We start from the raw sequence: 18,290 nt of genomic DNA, 5'->3' as shown, positions 1-18,290 counted from the left end.
CAGACTTTTAAAAATAATAATTCCTCTTGCTTTTGATTTGATTTTTAAATCTGAAATTGTGCATAAGACTTAATGCAATACATTTATTTTGATTTAATAAAAAATACCAATGGTCAACAACTTTTGAACATGTTTTGTCTTTGAAACAGACATTTGAAAGCCCATAAAAGGTTGAGAATATCAACAATCCTTGATACATTGTTTGGGGGTCAAAACTACCAGCCCATCAATGAAAGTTATTTTCATATTTACAGTAACAACCAGCAGAAGAGCCCTTTTATGTTATTGTCCATCCTGCTTGCCTCGTCACTGACTTCTCTCCCGGGGGTATGTCCCAAACGGCACCTTCTTCCCTATATAGTGCACTACTTTTGACCAGAGCACTATGGGCCCTGGTCAAAAGTAGTGCAGTATAAAGGGAATTGAGTGCCATTTGGCATGTACGTTTGGAACTGTTCCTCCCATGTTGCCCTCATCGTTTCTTGTACACACAAGGCCTCAGCTCCAATCCTCCTGCCTTCTTTATCCTCTCTGGAGCTTCCGCAATCTTCTCAAACTCAAAGGAGTAAAAGTGGCTATTCTCTGTGTCCTAAGGAGGGAGCAAAATTAATAGGGTAGGGTATTGTAACAATATATTACATAAAACATGCGCCATCACTGTTTACTATGATTACTGCCTTACCTTTGTGACCAACTTGAATCCCAGGCTGGACAAAGCACCCATGAAGTTCCGCACATTCTCAAATCTACTTGCCACCTCTGCTATTTTCAGGATACCCCTGCAAAAAAAGACCCAAAGTGTTGATGATGACGAAAACATACAGTACCAGTCAAAAGTTTGGATACCTACTCATTCCAGGGTTTTTCTTTATTTTTACTATTTTCTACATTGTAGAATAATAGTGAAGACATCAAACTATGAAATAACACATATGGAATCATGTAGTAACCCCAAAAGTGAAACAAATCTAAATATATTGTATATTTGAGATTCTTCAAAGTAGCCACCTTGATGACAGCTTTGCACACTTGGCATTCTCTCAACCAGATCCATGAGGTAGTCACCTGGAATGCATTTCAATTAACAGGTGTGCCTTCTTAAAATTTATTTTGTGGAATTTCTTTCCTTCTTAATGCATTTGAGCCAATCAGTTGTGTTGTGACAAGGTAGGGGGGGGTATACAGAAGATGTCCATATTATGGCAAGAAAAGACAATCATTACTTCAAGACATGAAGGTCAGTCAATCCGGAAAACTTCAATAACTTTGAACATTTCTTCAAGTGCAGTCGCAAAAACCATCAAGTGTTATGATGAAACTGGCTCTCATGAGGACCGCCACAGGAAAGGAAGACCCAGAGTTACCTCTGCTGCAGAGGATAAGTTCATTAGAGTTAACTGCACCTCAGATTGCAGCCCAAAATATGCGTCACAGAGTTCAAGTAACAGACATCTCAACATTAACTGTTCAGAGGAGACTGCGTGAATCAGGCCTTCATTGTCGAATTCCTGCAAAGAAACCACAACTAAAGGACACCAATAATAAGAAAAGACTTGCTTGGCCCAAGAAACACAAGCAATTGAAGACAGACCGGTGGAAATCTATCCTTTGGTCTGATGAGTCCAAATTTGAGATTCTGGGTTCCAACCGCCGTGTCTTTCATTGTGAGACGCAGACTAGGTGAACGGATTCTCTCTGCATGTGTGGTTCCCACCGAGAAGCATGGAGGAGGTGGTGTGATGGTGCTTTGCTGGTGACACAGTCAGTGATTTATTTAGAATTCAAGGCACACTTAACCAGCATGGCTACCACAGCGATACACCATCCCATCTGGTTTGCGCTTAGTGGGACGATCATTTGTTTTTCAACAGGACAATGACCCAAAACACCCGTCCAGGCTGTCTAAGGGCTATTTGACCAAAAAGGTGAGCAATGGAGTGCTGCATCAGATGACCTGGCCTCCACAATCACCCGACCTCAACCCAACTGAGATGGTTTGGGATGAGTTGGACCGCAGAGTGAAGGAAAAGCAGCCAACAAAGTGCTCAGCATGTGTGGAAACTCCTTCAAGACTTTTGGAAAAGCATTCCTCATGAAGCTGGTTGAGAGAATGCCAACAGTGTGCAAAGCTGTTATCAAGGCAAAGGGTGGCTACTTTGAAGAATCTAAAATATATTTTGAATTAACTTTTTGCTTACTACATGGTTCCATATGTGTTATTTCATAGTTTTGATGTCTTCACTATTATTCTACAATGTGGAAAATAGTAAAAATAAAGAAAAACCATTGAATGAGTAGGTGTCAAAACTGTTGACTGGTACTGTATAAATACAGAAAAAAAAATGAACACCTTCTTCCCCAGCATAGCTGTTTTTCTGCATAATATCACTTACCCCATCACCAGCACACGGTTAGCCTCAACTAGGAAATCCCCAAGGTTGATCCCCATAAGAGAGAGACAGAATACAGCTATGTCCACAGTGCCATCCTTGAGAGGTACCTGCAGACAGGTGGGAAAACAATAGACATCATTACAGAAAGAACTCAGACTGCATAGTAAAACAGGCATGGATGAAAGAACACATTCAGCATCAAGGTAAAGTTGGACTCACATTAGCCATGTCACAGACAGTTACACGGTCACAGATAAGTGCCAAGTCAAAACTGTGCACTTTGTTCTTCACGCTCAGAGCAATTTTACAGTCGCCACAGCCGAAATCTGCCACCACCAGAGAGGCAGGCCTAGAATCAACACAAATGGTCTTACAAAGAAAGCCACACACGATTTCAATGTGGATCCCCCCACCCCAGAACCAAGACAAGAAAAAATACAAAAAGTATGCAAACAGACTTATTGCAAATACTACAAGTATGTTAGGGTCAGATAGAGGCATAACACAACTCACTTGTGGCGTATGTAGGAGATTATGGCGTCAACAGGATTAGCTGGCCAGCGCTTGACCTGTGCTGTGAAGCCCCTGTGGTATATGCCGAAGGCCTGGGGGTCCTGTCTGAACATGCGTTTAGCCTCGCGACTAGACGTAGTGTACAGAACCTCGTTAATATAACGGAACCGCGCTGACTCCAAACGCTGCTCCATGCGGGACCTCAGAGCAGCCGAGCGGTCTGCAGAAGCCTCTTTCACCTCTATGGTGCGTATCTCCTCCTGCTCTGTAGGTAGCTTTTTCTTTTCCGGGCTCTGGCCATGGAGCATTCTCCTGAGCTTCTCTCTCCTGCGGTCCTGCTCTTTGCTCTCCTCCTGTTTCCTTCTCTTACTGCCATGCAGCTCTGGGTACTGCTCCTCCCTAACCATCTGAAGTTTCTCCTCTTCACCTGGGGGTTTAGAGTTACCTAGTGGCACTGCTTTTACTTGACTGCCCCCCTTTGTCTTTTTCTCTGAAAAGTTCTTATTCTTTTGGACTGTTACTGTGCCTGGAGTAGAAGCAGTCTCAGTGAAGGTCATCTCTTTTCCCTCAGGGACTTTTTTCCTTTTCTGTGTTTTACGCTCACCCTCTTTCTGCTGTTTGTTTTTCTTTGTCTGGCGCTGCGGTGTCTGGACAACCGCAGTTTCCCTGTTCACATCAGATGCTGCTTTTGGTCCATCTTCTGTGTCCTTTTGCACTGAGGTCTCTGGGGGTGTAGTATTCTCTCCATTTTGAATTTTGAACTTGTTTTTACATTTCTTCTTGTTCTTCATCTTGTTTTTCCATTGCTTTCGGTTTAATCTTTCAATCTCAGCATCTGCTGCAGCTTTTTCTTCATCCTTGATAGATTTGGAATCTTGTTTACTACCGCCCTGAATGGACTCTGTATTCTTTACCTTTTTGAACCCTGGGAAATAGAGAAAGACAACCTCAAACATCTTTTCAACTTAAGACAATCCTGTTTACTCAATTGACAGTTGTTTGTGAACAACTCACCTTTTACTGGTTTATTTGCTTTTATTGGCTTAACAACAGGCACTGCAGCCTTCTCCTTGGCACCCAGATCTCCAATGACCTCCGGCTCTTCTCCTGAAGCGGCTACTTTCTTGCGTCCCCTTTTGCTTCTTTTCTTCTTCCTCTTGGTGTGTGGTGTCAGTATGGCCTCTGTTTCGCTGTCACTGCCTGCTTCATGAGGGGCACCATTGCTCTTGTTCCAGTTTGCTACTGACCCCAGTGTTTGGAGGGTCCGTAACAAACTCTTTTTCTTCCCAACACTTTTTGGCTGTTTGGAAAAGCAGAATGACAGTGTCAAACCGAATACCAGTGTAAACCAAAATGTAACCCTCTATTTGAATATGTGGTCACTGGCAGAGTGAGTTATGCCTGGCTTGGCTTACATAGGTCAATTTAATTATAAAGAAGATTGAGATGGCATCTAACCGTAATATTGGTCCGTTCAGACAGTTTGAAACTGCTGATGACCGTCTTGGTCAGAACTTTGGCTTCTGGGTCATCGTTCCATTCATCCTCCTCTGCAAACAACATGCTTCACCAGCACTGTAACTAAAACGGTAATGCATTGAGTGAGCACGTAAACAAGAACACACGTGTATTAGAATAAATGGTCTCTAGACTTGTGTGATTTGTTTTTCAGTACTGGCAGTAGATTCCAGAAAAGCTGACAACGCTAACCTGCTTATATTGAACAAGCTAGTTAGCTAGCCTTCGCTAGCGTTAAATCAGACTACCTTATTTGGCAGCCATACGTCAAAACTGCTAGCAACGTTCATTGCGATGCAGAGAAGACATCTTCACTCACCTGTCAGATGACTTATCAACACGAGATGTTACTGGACTTAATTGAATCGATCCAATGTGTATGTTTAGAAGGTAATCGGTGGATATTACCAATTTTGTTAAGCCACGTTAGGCTCGCGCATGGACGGTCCAAAACAGGCACATGTGAATGACGCAAGTCTCTCCGCAAAGGTTGATGGGATATGAGTCTTATCTGATTTGTAGGACTACAAATGGAGCACACAAAAATACGTTTTTAATAATAATGAAGCAATGGAAATACAAAATGAACCTTTATTACATAAGAGGCAGAGTTGTACAAAATAAATGGCCCGTGGTTATCCTGTTCTCTAATGTGCTGATTTGACAACACTGTTGGGTGACATTGAAAACTGTATGTGATTCTGCAATTGTCCTAAAACCAGTAGAGAACAGTTGCAGAGGCCCTCCACTGGCAATATTTACTCTCAAGACAAAAACGTTGATAAGTATGAAACTAAAATATACCACTAAAAGAAAACATAGCATAAAACATCTGCAGTAGTAGACATTTGATATGACCACGATAATTCATTATCTGCACCGTCCATTATTGATGTATGTTTAAATATAATAATAATAAAGGCCATTTAGCCCACACTTCTATCCAAAGTGACTTACAGTCATGCATACATTCATTTATGCATGGGTGGTCCCAGGAATCAAACCACCCTGGTGTTACAAGCACCATGCTCTACCAGCTGAGCTACAAAGGACCATGTTTGACCCTGAACTCTCAGATTTATGTGTTGTAAAACATTGTTCAGAACAACCTCTGTGCAGTTTATTATAACAGACAGGCTTTTAACCCCTGAGTGGAGATTATTCTATCCTGGTCAGTCCAATAACTGAGTCTTTCTTCCCCTGAGGATAAGTGTCCAATGTCCTCCTCCTCTCTCACGATGCTTTGCCTTGTTGCCGCTCCTGTTTTCTCTGTAGGTAGCGAGCACGGGCATCACTCACAGAGCTTTCATCGTTCCGTTTCTCCAGTTTCTTGAATAAGTCTTCAGCAGACCCCTCTGGAAATAAACCAAACACACAAAATAACCTCTATTAGATTGTCAAGCAGACACAACAAGCAAACGGATCACCTGTGAGCCTGGAAGGAACAGAAAAGGCACTACAGTAACTTAGCTTGTCCAATAGGAATGCTCATTACATTTTCCATTTAAAAAACCTTGCTCCAATTAGAGGATTTTGAATGATAAAGGAGCAGCTACAGAAACATCAAATGTTATACAATTCTTTCTATACCAGTGAATTCATACTCATCACCAGAGTCCATCACCCACCAGTTTGTCTTTTAGCTGCTTCCTTGGTCACCCACTTGGCCACCTCCTCGTCCGTCACCTCCTCTCTGGCCACGCTGCTCAGCTCGTACACATCCACCTCATGGAGCTTAGGAAGCAGGTCCTTCACCCAGTCATAGCGGATGGGGCACACCGTCCGGATGTAGATCCGCGAGGTGACCAGCAAATCATGGAAGATCACCCAGTCCAGCTGGGCCTCCTGGTCAAAGAGCTATGGGGGAGGGGGAATCAGGTTATCACACAGAGCGATGGGGACTGATGTGTAATATGCATTTTGGGGATTTTATGGAGTGTTCTGAATTGATAAGAATATAGTCCTGGAAGTCTTTACCGTTGATGAGGGATGAATGTGAACCATGGATCCATGCCCATCCATCGTGCAAAACACCTTCCCAACTGACCTGAGAGAAAACCACAACATTTTTTAGTTATCTTTCTTGACTTTTTAACATAACTGGGATAAAAAAAAACAAGCCGTACCTTCTTGCCACATTGGTGAAGTAACCAGTGCATAGACATCTTCTGAACAGCTCACTCTTATTGCCATCAAACTTCTCCATAGGGAAATCTCTCCTCTGGAGACAACGCACATACCCTGATTATAAATCTGTACATACATGCTCAGAGCATCAAATCATAGTTTTAGCTACACCAAAACGAATAAGATATGTAAACAAACAACAAACTGACATTTTGTAGTCTTAGGAGGATCTCTCTGAGCTGGGTCTCCACGCTGAAGGCTGACTTTAGCGCCCTCCAGTGTATATAGTTGTCTTTACACCATGCTGAAGGGGCATCACTACAGTAGGCAGCAAAACAAGCTCACGTTAGATGGATACCCATGAACATGAATGCAGTGAACATATAATGGAGCTTATTAAATACATTAAGAGGAGTTAATATTGTATACCTGGCCTTGCACTTCTCAAACACACTGAGCAGCATGGTGAAGTCATTACAGCTGCCCGCCTGCACTCCCAACTGCCTGTGCTTCTTATCTGCCTCCTTCTGCTTCTCTGGATGGCCTGCAGAGAGAGCAATGCCAAACATTTAGATTAGAACCATGATGCATACATATGCATTTCTGACATAACCACATCTTCATTGATTAAACCAACGCCTCAGGCCGGTATTGTCCACCTGGCCTGATGAAAATGTTCTCCACAGACAGCATGGCGGCTACAGGCAGCAGGAGGTCCTCACAGCCCAGGGAGGCAGCTTGGAGCAAGGCCCGGGTCAGCCCTGGGGGCAGGGGGAACTGTACCATCAGCTCACCCAGCCGGGTCACTTTACCTCTCCTACAGACAGGGGAGTGGGATATTGATAGAAGATAACAAGTACTATTAAAGATTGAGTTATGATAGTTATGAAGAACTGCCAGTACTGCATGTGGTACGTTCCCCTGTTATTGATGGTGAAAACAGCAGAGTTGTATCCCTATGTGGTTGTAGATGTATCTGGTGGAGATTAGTATGAACAATGACAGATGTACACGGATATACAGTATGTCTATCTCTCTCACCTGTCGATGGCATCACATTGGTAAAGCTGTTTCAATGCTTCTATGATGAACCTCTCCTCTGGACGGTCCAGGTAAGGGAATCTTAGAGAAAGGCACCAAGCAACCATGGCCTCAAATTACTTGTTGGATTGTATTATCAACAGTCTCAAAAACGGACACTGGTTTCTCTGAGCACTTGAGGAAGTGGAGCTGTACCTACCTGATGACATCATGAACTCCCAGGCACTTGAGTGTGAGGATGACAGTGGTGAGACTGGTCCTCTGGATCTCTGGAACTGTGTACTCCGGCATGCACTTCTCCCAGAACTCCTGACTATAGATCCGGAAGCACTTCCCGGCGGAGGTTCTCCCTGCCCGGCCTGCTCTCTGCAGGGCCTCGCTCCTACAACACCACACAACATCACAGTCCTGTTCATTAGGCACGAAACAAAATGAAGCAGACAAACAGGGACTTACGGGACTTACTTTGAAATTGGAACCACTTCGAGGATGTCCATGCCAACCCTTGAGTTGTGGTTGAGTTGCTTCACAAACCCACTGTCAACAATATACCTGCAGTGAACAAATGAGTCATGAAATTTGAGGCCTTGCCATTCTGTGATGGATAAAAATAGCTCTATGCTGCCCTGATAAGCCTTATGGTGACTCACTTTATTCCATTGATGGTGAGGGACGTTGCTGCAATGTTGGTGGCCACCACACATTTCCTTATACCCGGAGGGGGAGGCTGGAAGATCTGCTTCTGCTGATCTGTGAGAAGGACACAAATCATTCATATTATTTAAAAAGGATTTGAAATGAGTCATGACTTTATACTTTTGATTTAGCAAGCCAATGGCATGCTAAACTGTGTCCACTTGGGTGTGAAAGGGAACTCAATTTGTTTTTCTATATTTGAATGTCACAGTGCGGGGTACTCGGACAGTGCACCAAACCCTACCAGTGGGCATAGATCCGTACAGGGGCAGGATCAGCAGCCCCTCCACTTTACGGTCCTGCACATCGTAACGGTAGTCTATGGATTCAGCCTTCTCATACAGCATGTCACAGGCCTTCTCAATCTCAGACTGTCCTGTTATAAACAGTTGTATTGAACATTTTTTACCTGTAATCAGTACATTCATATTCTGGAGATAAAGTGTAGATTATCATTAGGTTACCTGTTAAAAACACAAGGATATCCCCAGCCATCTCACTGGTGTGCACATCCAATGCCACCTTGACAACCTGTCACAGACAAGAGGTTTGTTCATACTCAAAGTTTTCCCCCATATTTGTTTACAGACATTTTAGTAGAGACAATCTACATTGAGCAAAAAATTACAATAAAATAAACAACTTTGCTTTTTGTGAACTAACACTCGCAACTTTACTTTTTTATTTTTTCTACAAGCAATGACTTCTCTGATAGCTACTTAATTGAAGAAAAATGTACTTACAATGACTAAGATATGTGGTTGTCCAACCTAGCTATCTTAACATGAATGTACTAACTGTAAGCTGCTCTGGATAAGAGCGTCTGCTACATGACTAAAATGTAAAGCAAGGAGTATGCAGTATTAAATGATGTTGATGGCAGAGTTTAAATTAGCTAAATCCTGGGGTGATACAATCACTGAATTTATTTATTATCATACACTATACTAACAGTAGGCCTACGTCAGTATAAGCAAGCTCACTCCCTACCTCTTTAACGTAAACAGAGCTCTCTGTATCTTTTGGTCCTATGGCACAACTAAACTTGGAGGTGACAGGAAAGGTTCTTCCAGGGATGGTGAAGACAGGACAGCCTCCCAGGAACACAGAGAGCTTGTCTGTCTCCAGTGTGGCTGACATTACCACAACCTTCAGGGGGACAGAGCGACCCTTAGAGGCCTTATCTGGACTGGAGAGTGTCTGCTTCAACAGACCCAGCAAAATGTCCTGCAGTAAAGCACATATTACACAACTGTTTAATGCTACAATCTGGGATTTGTTTTTCAGTAAAACAGCTGCCCCACCACTTGTTTTGGTATACGACTGAGGGATGAAGTTGGGGATATAATCAGATTACTGTTTTCAAGTAGTTGGCTCTATTACTGACAGTGTTAAGGCTCCTCTCATGGGCTTCATCCAAAATGACCACACTGTACTGAGACAGAACAGGGTCTGCCAGGATCTCTCTCAGCAGACAGCCATCCGTCATGTACTTCACCACCGTGTCCTGACAACACACAAACACAAATCTCCTTTCAGGGACACACATTTGCTTATATACACACTACAATCTAATTCTCTTTACATTCAAGTGACAATATGTAGACCCCATAGAACACTTTCAAGGTGCCTAAAATATAAGCGTATCTAATAATTTATGTGAAGTATCAATTTAGGCAGACAACTAGTTAGGTGTCTTGGAGTTCTCTCACCTGTGTCGTGCAGTCATCGAAGCGCACTTGGTATCCGACTTCTCTACCCAGACTGCAGTGCATCTCCTGTGATACCCTCTGGGCTACAGTGATGGCTGCTACTCTCCGAGGCTGGGTGATGCCAATCTTGCCATTACCCCACAATCCTACACAAGAAATACAAGTTAACGCCTATCCAAACCTTTCAGACCTCTCTATAAGGACAGCGCATAGACGAAGACTATAATAAGGGGTATAGAGCTTTCGAGTCAATGTTCTATTCTCTAGACACAGGTCCCATGGCACAAACGTACCCGCTTGATGCAAGTATTGGGGAAGTTGAGTCGTTTTCCCACTGCCAGTCTCGCCAGTGACAACCAAGAATGAATTGTCTTTGACAGCCTGCTGAAGTGTGGCCTTGTGTTGATAGATCGGCAGGTTCTTTGATTCGTCTAAATCTCCCTTGGTATCCCACTTCGTCCTTTTCGACATGATGGACTCTTGTTGTTCAACTATACGAAGGGGAATGATGACAAAAGCTTGTTCCAATAACTTATATTACACGCATACACTAAGAAAGAGTAAACACATAACTGCTCACTTATATAGAGTTGACTCTCCGGCACAATATTCAAACTTTTAGGTCGTAAAGATTCTAAGTTACACACATTTAAGTCAACAAAACGATGAAACACAGCAACTTCCGGACGCAATGCATTCTGAGTTTTCATTGGTCCCTGTCGTTGGCAAATACCCTGACGTAATATTTTAAGCCGCTCCCCCAAGTCTGAAAAAAAGTATTCTTCTTCTTCTGTGGGTTTTATGGCGGACTACAGCCCAAAACTGTGTACTGCCGCAACCAGCTGGACGGGTTGAAACCAAAAAACGAATCAAGGTAAAAACATCTAATCCATACGTGATAGGGAAACGAACCCATTGACAGAAACAAAACGTCCACTTCTTCCTTCTCTCAAATCTCCATATATCCATTCTCAGGCGTTAGGGCCTGGTACAGCTTGTGAGAATTTTCCATATAACTCTATATTTTCCTGGACCTTCTCTCCACTTTGGCAGTGCCATTAATCAACAAATAATAATAAAGGCCACAAAGTCCACCTTCTTAACCTTTAAAATATCAGGGTCCTGCTGGTGAAAGGCAACCCCTGCAGCCTGCAGTGAAGGCTTATCCACCACCATGGACTCTTCAGGAGCACCATTCAAACCTTTTAACAGCTGCTGCATATGGAATGCTCTGGACAGCCCCGACTTTGGCCACCACATTTTCTTTCACCCTTGTCGGGCATTCAAAAGACTTGGCTTCACGGTTCCCACCACAATTGCAACATGTCACATTTTCATCACTTTTTTAACACATTATATTATATTTTCCACAACTTGGACATCTCGGATTCTCCCTTCTGCAAACATTTGAAACATGACCAAAAGCTTTACTGTGATCACACTGCATTGGTCTTGGGATAAATGCTCTGACTCTGTAGTTTATATACCCCAGCTGCACTTGAGTAGGGAGAGACTTCTTGTCAAAAAACAAAATAACAGATAAACATTCACTTTTTCATCATTCACCACAGCATTCATCCGACGTGCATCAATCACTCCAGGAATATTTTTCATCTCTTCAACATCGACTTCCCACGAGACGCCAGATATTACCCCCTTGAAGGGTGCCCTGTTCCGAAGAGACACACACGACACGTCACATGCTGACCACACCACTCGCGTTACGTGCGTTGAAAAATAAATGTACACATACATGTTATTCAATCATTGCGACAGCGAGCGTCTACGTGGCCATGCGTAAAAATAGAAGTTGGTTATATTTGTGACGCTCAACAAGTCCTGCCTCTCAAATCTCCTCATTGGTTTTTAGGAGCATATACCATGGGTGATTGAAAGATGAACTGACGTCCACACTCCAGTCGGTTGTAGTAATGCACCGTAAAGGTGGTTGCCAACCACCATATCAAGTCCAAAGAAGAAAAAGAAGCCTGTAGGAAGGAGGAGAGATGATGAGAAATGAATTCGGTTTACCGTTTTATCTGTGAATTAATTGTCGGAGTAGAGGACCTTGTGCATTTCAGGTAAAATAACAACCCAATGTTTATATCCCAGGACAAATTAGCTTGCAACATCAAGCTAGTTAGCTAAATTGGCATAAATGTATAATGCTTTTCAACCTGTCCCCAAATGAATGTAATTGGTTCAGAATGTGTTTAGATATTTCAACCTGCATGTCCTGATCGCTTCTGGTGTGGGTGAACAAAATCAACATGTGCACGCGGACGCACGTCCGGTTTGGTCAGCATGTCAGACTTATCAAATCGGGTGAGACGCAACACACGTTCCTTCTGATCCGCAGATGTACAAAAAATCCAAATAAGCCCGCCTCTCGTGATTCTCACAGCCTTCCCTTTACCCATCACTCTCTCCACCAGTTTGGATAGCTCAAATTGATTATTCAAAATTGGTATTTCGAACTGCTCCTCATTAACAAACTGTATTGCAACAAGATACGAAAGGACATTCTCAGCACTGTATACTACTCCGTTTTCCATTCTTTTGGACAATACTCCAATTCTCCTTGATTCAACCGCCATTAGATTCACAATCCACTTCAGCGTCCGCTTCCGCCATCTTTCCCACCACCTCGTTCGGGCCACACTTTTCGTCTGAAAAGTCACTGCAGAAGTATTGCTTAAATGCACAGTTTTCAACGATAAAATTTAATAATATGCAAAAATTAATGAGAAAACATAAATTTGCATTAACATGCAAGGGTTCGATTACAACAATGAGTCAATTGTTTCAGTATTGACGAGGGCTGCCTTTTCCGAGCTAAATTGACCAAGAGGCACCGACAACAACAACACATAAAACCTCACATAATTCTGGCCAAAAATTCTGGCCAATTTCTCACAACCTGCAGCATATGGGCTTTTTAGGTGAGCGCTGATGCCCTCTGATAAGCAGTGCACACTTTGTCAAAGGCAGGGGCGCAAAATATTTTGCTTGTCCATTCTCAGCGTGTCTCTCCAGGTGCTGTTGGAAATAGCCTAACCTAAATACCCCAACCAGAAGCCATGGATTACAGGCAACATCCACACTGAGCTAAAGGGTAGAGCTGCCGCTTTCAAGGAGTGGGACTCTAACCCGGAAGCTTATAAAAAAATCACGTTATGCCCTCCGACGAACCGTCAAACAGGCAAAGCATACAGGACTAAGATTGAATCGTACTACACTGGCTCCAACGCTTGTAGGATGTGGCATGGCTTGCAAACTATTACAGACTACAAAGGGAGGTACAGCCTCAAGCTGCCCAGTGACACAAACCTACCAGACGAGCTAAATTACTTCTATGCTCGCTTCGAGGCAAGTAACACTGAAAAATGCATGAGAGCACTAGCAGTCCGGACGACTGTGTGATCACGCTCTCCGTAGCCGATGTGAGTAAGACCTTTAAACATGTCAACATTCACAAGCCCTCTCTTTCTAAAATTATCCACTGCCATTGTTGCAACCCCTACTACCAGTCTGTTCAACCTCTCTTTCATATCGTCCGAGATCCCTAAAGATCGGAAAGTTGCCGCGGTCATCCCCCTCTTCAAAGGGGGTGACACTCTAGACCCAAACTGTTATAGACCTATATCCATCCTGCCCTGTCTTTCTAAAGTCTTCGATAGCCAAGTTAATAAACAGATCACCGACCATTTCGAATCCCACCGTACCTTTTCCGATGTGCAATCCGGTTTCCGAGCTGGTCACGGGTGCACCTCAGCCACGCTCAAGGTACTAAACGATATCATAACCGCCATCGATAAAAGATTGTACTGTGCAGCCGTCTTCATTGACCTGGCCAAGGCTTTCGACTCTGTCAATCACAGCATTCTTATCGGCAGACTCTACAGCCTTGGTTTCTCAAATGACTGCCTCGCCTGGTTCACCAACTACTTCTCAGACAGAGTTCAGTGTGTCAAATCGGAGGGCCTGTTGTCCGGACCTCTGGCAGTCTCTATGGGGGTACACTGGGTTCAATTCTCGGGCCGACTCTTTTCTCTGTATATATCAACAATATGATTCCTTGAACCACCTCCACGCAGACAACACCATTCTGTATACATCTGGCCCTTCTTTTGACACTGTGTTAACAAACCTCCAAACAAGCTTCAATGCCATACAACACTCCTTCCATGACCTCCAACTGCACTTAAACGCTAGTAAAACTAAATGCATGCTCTTCAACCGTTACAAAAATGTGGAAGTATTTTTTTTTCTCACTGTGATCAGCTTGTCACAAATTGACGGATGCAAACTTGAAACCACTGTTCATGACAATGGGGTGAAACTCCTGGACAACAGTTGTGATTGTCCATTCCATATTGTCCATTTTACTTTGACCTGTCCTGTTTTTAGGATATGTTGTTTGTTAACTTGACAGTAAACACATTGCAAATAGCCTTGCGATAACTCCTGATGAAGTTGGGTAGCTGATATTCAGAGCTTAAATATTCAAATTGATTCATCAAAGGAATCAGGACTAATAAAGCCAATGCAATGGCCTGTTTTACAAATGGTGGGCCTACCACATGGATGGGCATTCATAAAATTCTATTGCGGCGACATGGTAGGCTACACCCCAGTAATCAAGAGCCGACAACTTTTGGACGTAGTTTCTTGGTGTTTTACAAACGGTAAGCTTACCACATAGATGGGCATTCATAACATTTTATTTAAGGCAACATTGCAGGCTACACCTCAGTAAGCATGGACTGACACTGACCCCTTTTGGATGTATTTTTTGTGTTCAGATTTTGTGCGGTCCAGACCAGCCTTGATTTCAAAGTCCACAGACATAGATTTCTGGTCTGGTCTGGACCAAGTCTGAACCAATCATAGGCGTCTTTGTTTGGTTCAAATTATGTCAGGTCTGGACCAGCCTTGACCTGGCCCAAACATATTATTATTATTATTATATATTTTTTTAAATGTTCAACTTTCATTCAGAACCATAAATTAGCCTGGTTTCAACATCCGAAAAATAAGTATTTTCAACTTTCTTTCAGAACCGAACATTTACCTGATTTCACCTGGAAAATACGTATTTTTTTAACGTCCGGAAAATATGCGCACAGGACACTGGATAAGACAGGAGAAATACTCCAGATATAACAGACTGACCCTAGCCCACCGACACATAAACTACTGCAGCATAAATACTGGAGGCTGAGACAGGAGGGGTCGGGAGACACTGTGCCCCCGTCCGACGATACCCCCGGACAGGACCCAACAGGCAGGATATAACCCCACCCACTTTGCCAAAGCACAGCCCCCACACCACTAGAGGGATACCTTCAACCACCAACTTACCATCCTGAGACAAGGCCGAGTATAGCCCACGAAGATCCCCGCCACAGCACAACCCAAGGGGGGGGGGGCACCAACTCGGACAGAAAGATCACGTCAGTGACTCAACCCACTCAAGTGACGCATCCCTGCTAGGGACGGCATGGAAGAGCACAAGTAAGCCAGTGACTCAGCCTCAGTAACAGGGTTAAAGGCAGAGAATCCCAGTGGAGAGAGGGGAACCGGCCAGGCAGAGACAGCAAGGGCGGTTCGTTGCTCCAGTGCCTTTCCGTTCACCTTCACACTCCTGGGCCAGACTACACTCATTAATAGGACCTACTTAAACTTACTTCTGTTACAGAGCGTTGAGCAGCTGGTTCTTTTACAGACATCTGTATCACAATGGAAGTCTAACTGGGGGGGATAAAGTGTTATCAGTGGTGTAAAGTACTTAAGTGAAGATACTTCATTTTGGGGGGGGTATCTGTACTTTATTATTTATATTCATGACAACTTTTACTTTTACTTCACGACATTCCTAAAGAAAATAATGTACTTTTTAGTCCATACATTTTCTCTGACACCTAAAAGTACCCGTGACATTTTGAATGCTTAGCAGGACAGGAAAATGTGGTCTAATTCACATACTTATCAAGAGAACATCCCTGGTCATCCCTACTGCCTCTGATCTGTTGGATTCACTAAACACATGCTTTGTTTGTAAATTATGTATGAGTGTTGGAGTGTGCTATCTGTTAATACAAAAACTAGAAAATTGTGCCATCTGCTTTGCTAAATATAAGGAATTTGAAATGATTTATACTTGTACTTTTAATTTTGTATATGATTTAACAGCCACTCAGACTTTGTAAATCCATGGACCACGAACCACTTGTGATGTGATGGATACTTAACACCCTTACTGTGGATACAGATGCCTCACAAGTCCCCACTGGCAGCTTCATTAAATAGTACCCGCAAAACACCAGTCTCAACGTCAACAGTGAAGAGGCGACTCCGGGATTCTGGCCTTCTAGGCAGAGTTCCTCTGTCCAGTGTCTGTGCTCTTTTGCCCATCTTAATATTTTCTTTTTATTGCCCAGTCTGAGATATGGCTTTTTTTCTTTGCAACTCTGCTTAGAAGGCCAGCATCCCGGAGTCGCCTCTTCACTGTTGACGTTGAGACTGATGTTTTGTGGGTACTATTTAATGAAGCTGCCAGTTGAGGACTTGTGAGGTGTCTGTTTCTCAAACTGTTCTCTTGCTCAGTTGTGCACCGGGGCCTCCCACTCCTCTTTCTATTCCGGATTGAGACAGTTTGCGCTGTTCTGTGAAGGGAGTAGTACACAGCGTTGTACGAGATCTTCCGTTTCTTGGCAATTTCTCGCATGGAATAGCCTTCATTTCTCAGAACAAGAATAGACTGATGAGTTTCAGAAGTAAGTTCTTTGTTTCTGGCCATTGTGAGCCTGAAATCGAACCCACAAATGCTGATTCTCCAGATACTCAACTAGTCTAAAGAAGGTCAGTTTTATTGTTTCTTTAATCAGATCAACCGTTTTCAGCTGTGCTAACATAATTCCAAAAGGGTTTTCTAATCATCAATTAGCCTTTTAAAATTATAAACTTGGATTAGCTAACACAACATACCACTGGAACACAGGAGTGATGGTTGTTGATAATGGGCCTCTGTACGCCTATGTAGATATTCCATAAAAAATCTGCCGTTTCCAGCTACAATAGTCATTTACAACATAAAACATTTCTACACTGTATTTCTGATCAATTTGATGTTATTTTAATGGACAAAAAATGTGCTTTTCTTTCAAAACAAGGATGTTTCTAAGTGACCACAAACTTTTTAACGGTAGTGTACATATGTAAGAGGAGTCTGGGGAGAGAACACAACCAAGAGTCAAATTGCTCACAATATATAGCAATTGGCTGAACCTATTAAATAGTTTTAATGTGTGTGCACTGGAAAGACACAATTCATGTTTTTGTATTAAAACATGACAAATAAAAACCCTTGAACACACAATACTACTAAATGTTGAACTGATGCCCTTGCACCAACAAATTCACAGCACCTTTGGCAAACCTCAGCTCAGCCCGTAGAATTCCCTCACTCTTTAGTGCTGGTAGTGGGTAATCCTTCTCTGTTTCCTCTTTTTGGGTCTCCATGCTGAGTTCTCATACACTGTTCAACAGAGGTGTGGACTCGAGTCACATGACTTGGACGCGAGTCAGACTCGAGTCACAAATATGATGACTTGGACTCGACTTTAACACCAATGACTCGTGACTTGATTTGGACTTGAGCCTTATGACTCGATCTGACTTGATACCTCCCCAAGCCCAAATATAAAAAATTATGCTATTAAAAAAAGTGTGCAGCGCATCAACTCTTCATTTAACGGATTACAGTTTGAATCGGACAGCAGCCAATAAAATTGTGCCAGCTGAGAAAACGTTGTGCGTGGCAGTGCAGAGGAACGTTGGCCGGTGAACTCAGATGGAGCCCTTGGAAAGATGATACCCAAAATGATTTCTTTCTCCTGGCTACCCATGTATTTCCATGTAAATATAAAGTTTATTTGGAAAGTAATAAATATATATTTTTAAAAGCATTCATGATTTGCGTAAATGTAATATACTAACTATTACTCTTGTTAAAAATATGAAATGGCATTTCATTTGGTAAAGAGCATGCGTAGCACATTCATCTCCTGCACATCTATCACTCCAGTATTTTATTGGTATACTGTTACTTCGCCACCATGGCCTAGTTATTGCCTTACCTCCCTTATCTTACCTCATTTGCACAGCTTTTCTACTGTATTATTGACTGTATGTTTGTTTATTCCATGTGTAACTCTGTTGTTGTATGTGTCAAACTGCTTTGCTTTATCTTGGCCAGGTCGCAGTTGTAAATGAGAAATTGTTCTCA

At 42.8% G+C, this 18,290-nt stretch overlaps 2 protein-coding genes across 2 annotated transcripts; both read right to left on the bottom strand.

Moving 5' to 3' along the window:
* Positions 1-68: 68 nt before the first annotated feature.
* On the bottom strand, positions 69-4,913 carry LOC106581208 (ribosomal RNA-processing protein 8). The gene is made up of 8 exons (XM_014163114.2): positions 4,744-4,913; positions 4,365-4,487; positions 3,921-4,206; positions 2,907-3,831; positions 2,613-2,742; positions 2,394-2,500; positions 683-779; positions 69-589 (listed from the first exon to the last, which is right to left on the bottom strand). Exons 2-8 carry the CDS (start codon positions 4,467-4,469, stop codon positions 473-475), a joined length of 1,767 nt encoding a protein of 588 aa, XP_014018589.1. The 5' UTR covers positions 4,470-4,487; positions 4,744-4,913; the 3' UTR covers positions 69-472.
* An 84-nt stretch (positions 4,914-4,997) lies between these two features.
* On the bottom strand, positions 4,998-10,703 carry dhx40 (DEAH (Asp-Glu-Ala-His) box polypeptide 40). The gene is made up of 17 exons (XM_014163116.2): positions 10,294-10,703; positions 10,001-10,146; positions 9,676-9,795; positions 9,279-9,515; positions 8,753-8,819; positions 8,533-8,664; positions 8,243-8,342; positions 8,058-8,144; positions 7,792-7,974; positions 7,593-7,673; positions 7,211-7,368; positions 6,981-7,095; positions 6,761-6,869; positions 6,551-6,645; positions 6,402-6,471; positions 6,053-6,281; positions 4,998-5,779 (listed from the first exon to the last, which is right to left on the bottom strand). Exons 1-17 carry the CDS (start codon positions 10,469-10,471, stop codon positions 5,658-5,660), a joined length of 2,229 nt encoding a protein of 742 aa, XP_014018591.1. The 5' UTR covers positions 10,472-10,703; the 3' UTR covers positions 4,998-5,657.
* Positions 10,704-18,290: the final 7,587 nt, after the last annotated feature.

Source organism: Salmo salar, chromosome ssa20 (genome assembly GCF_905237065.1).
Source record: "Salmo salar chromosome ssa20, Ssal_v3.1, whole genome shotgun sequence".
NCBI lineage: Eukaryota > Metazoa > Chordata > Actinopteri > Salmoniformes > Salmonidae > Salmo > Salmo salar.
Note: the sequence above shows the minus strand (reverse complement) of the source record. Positions and strands in the feature narration are given on the sequence as shown.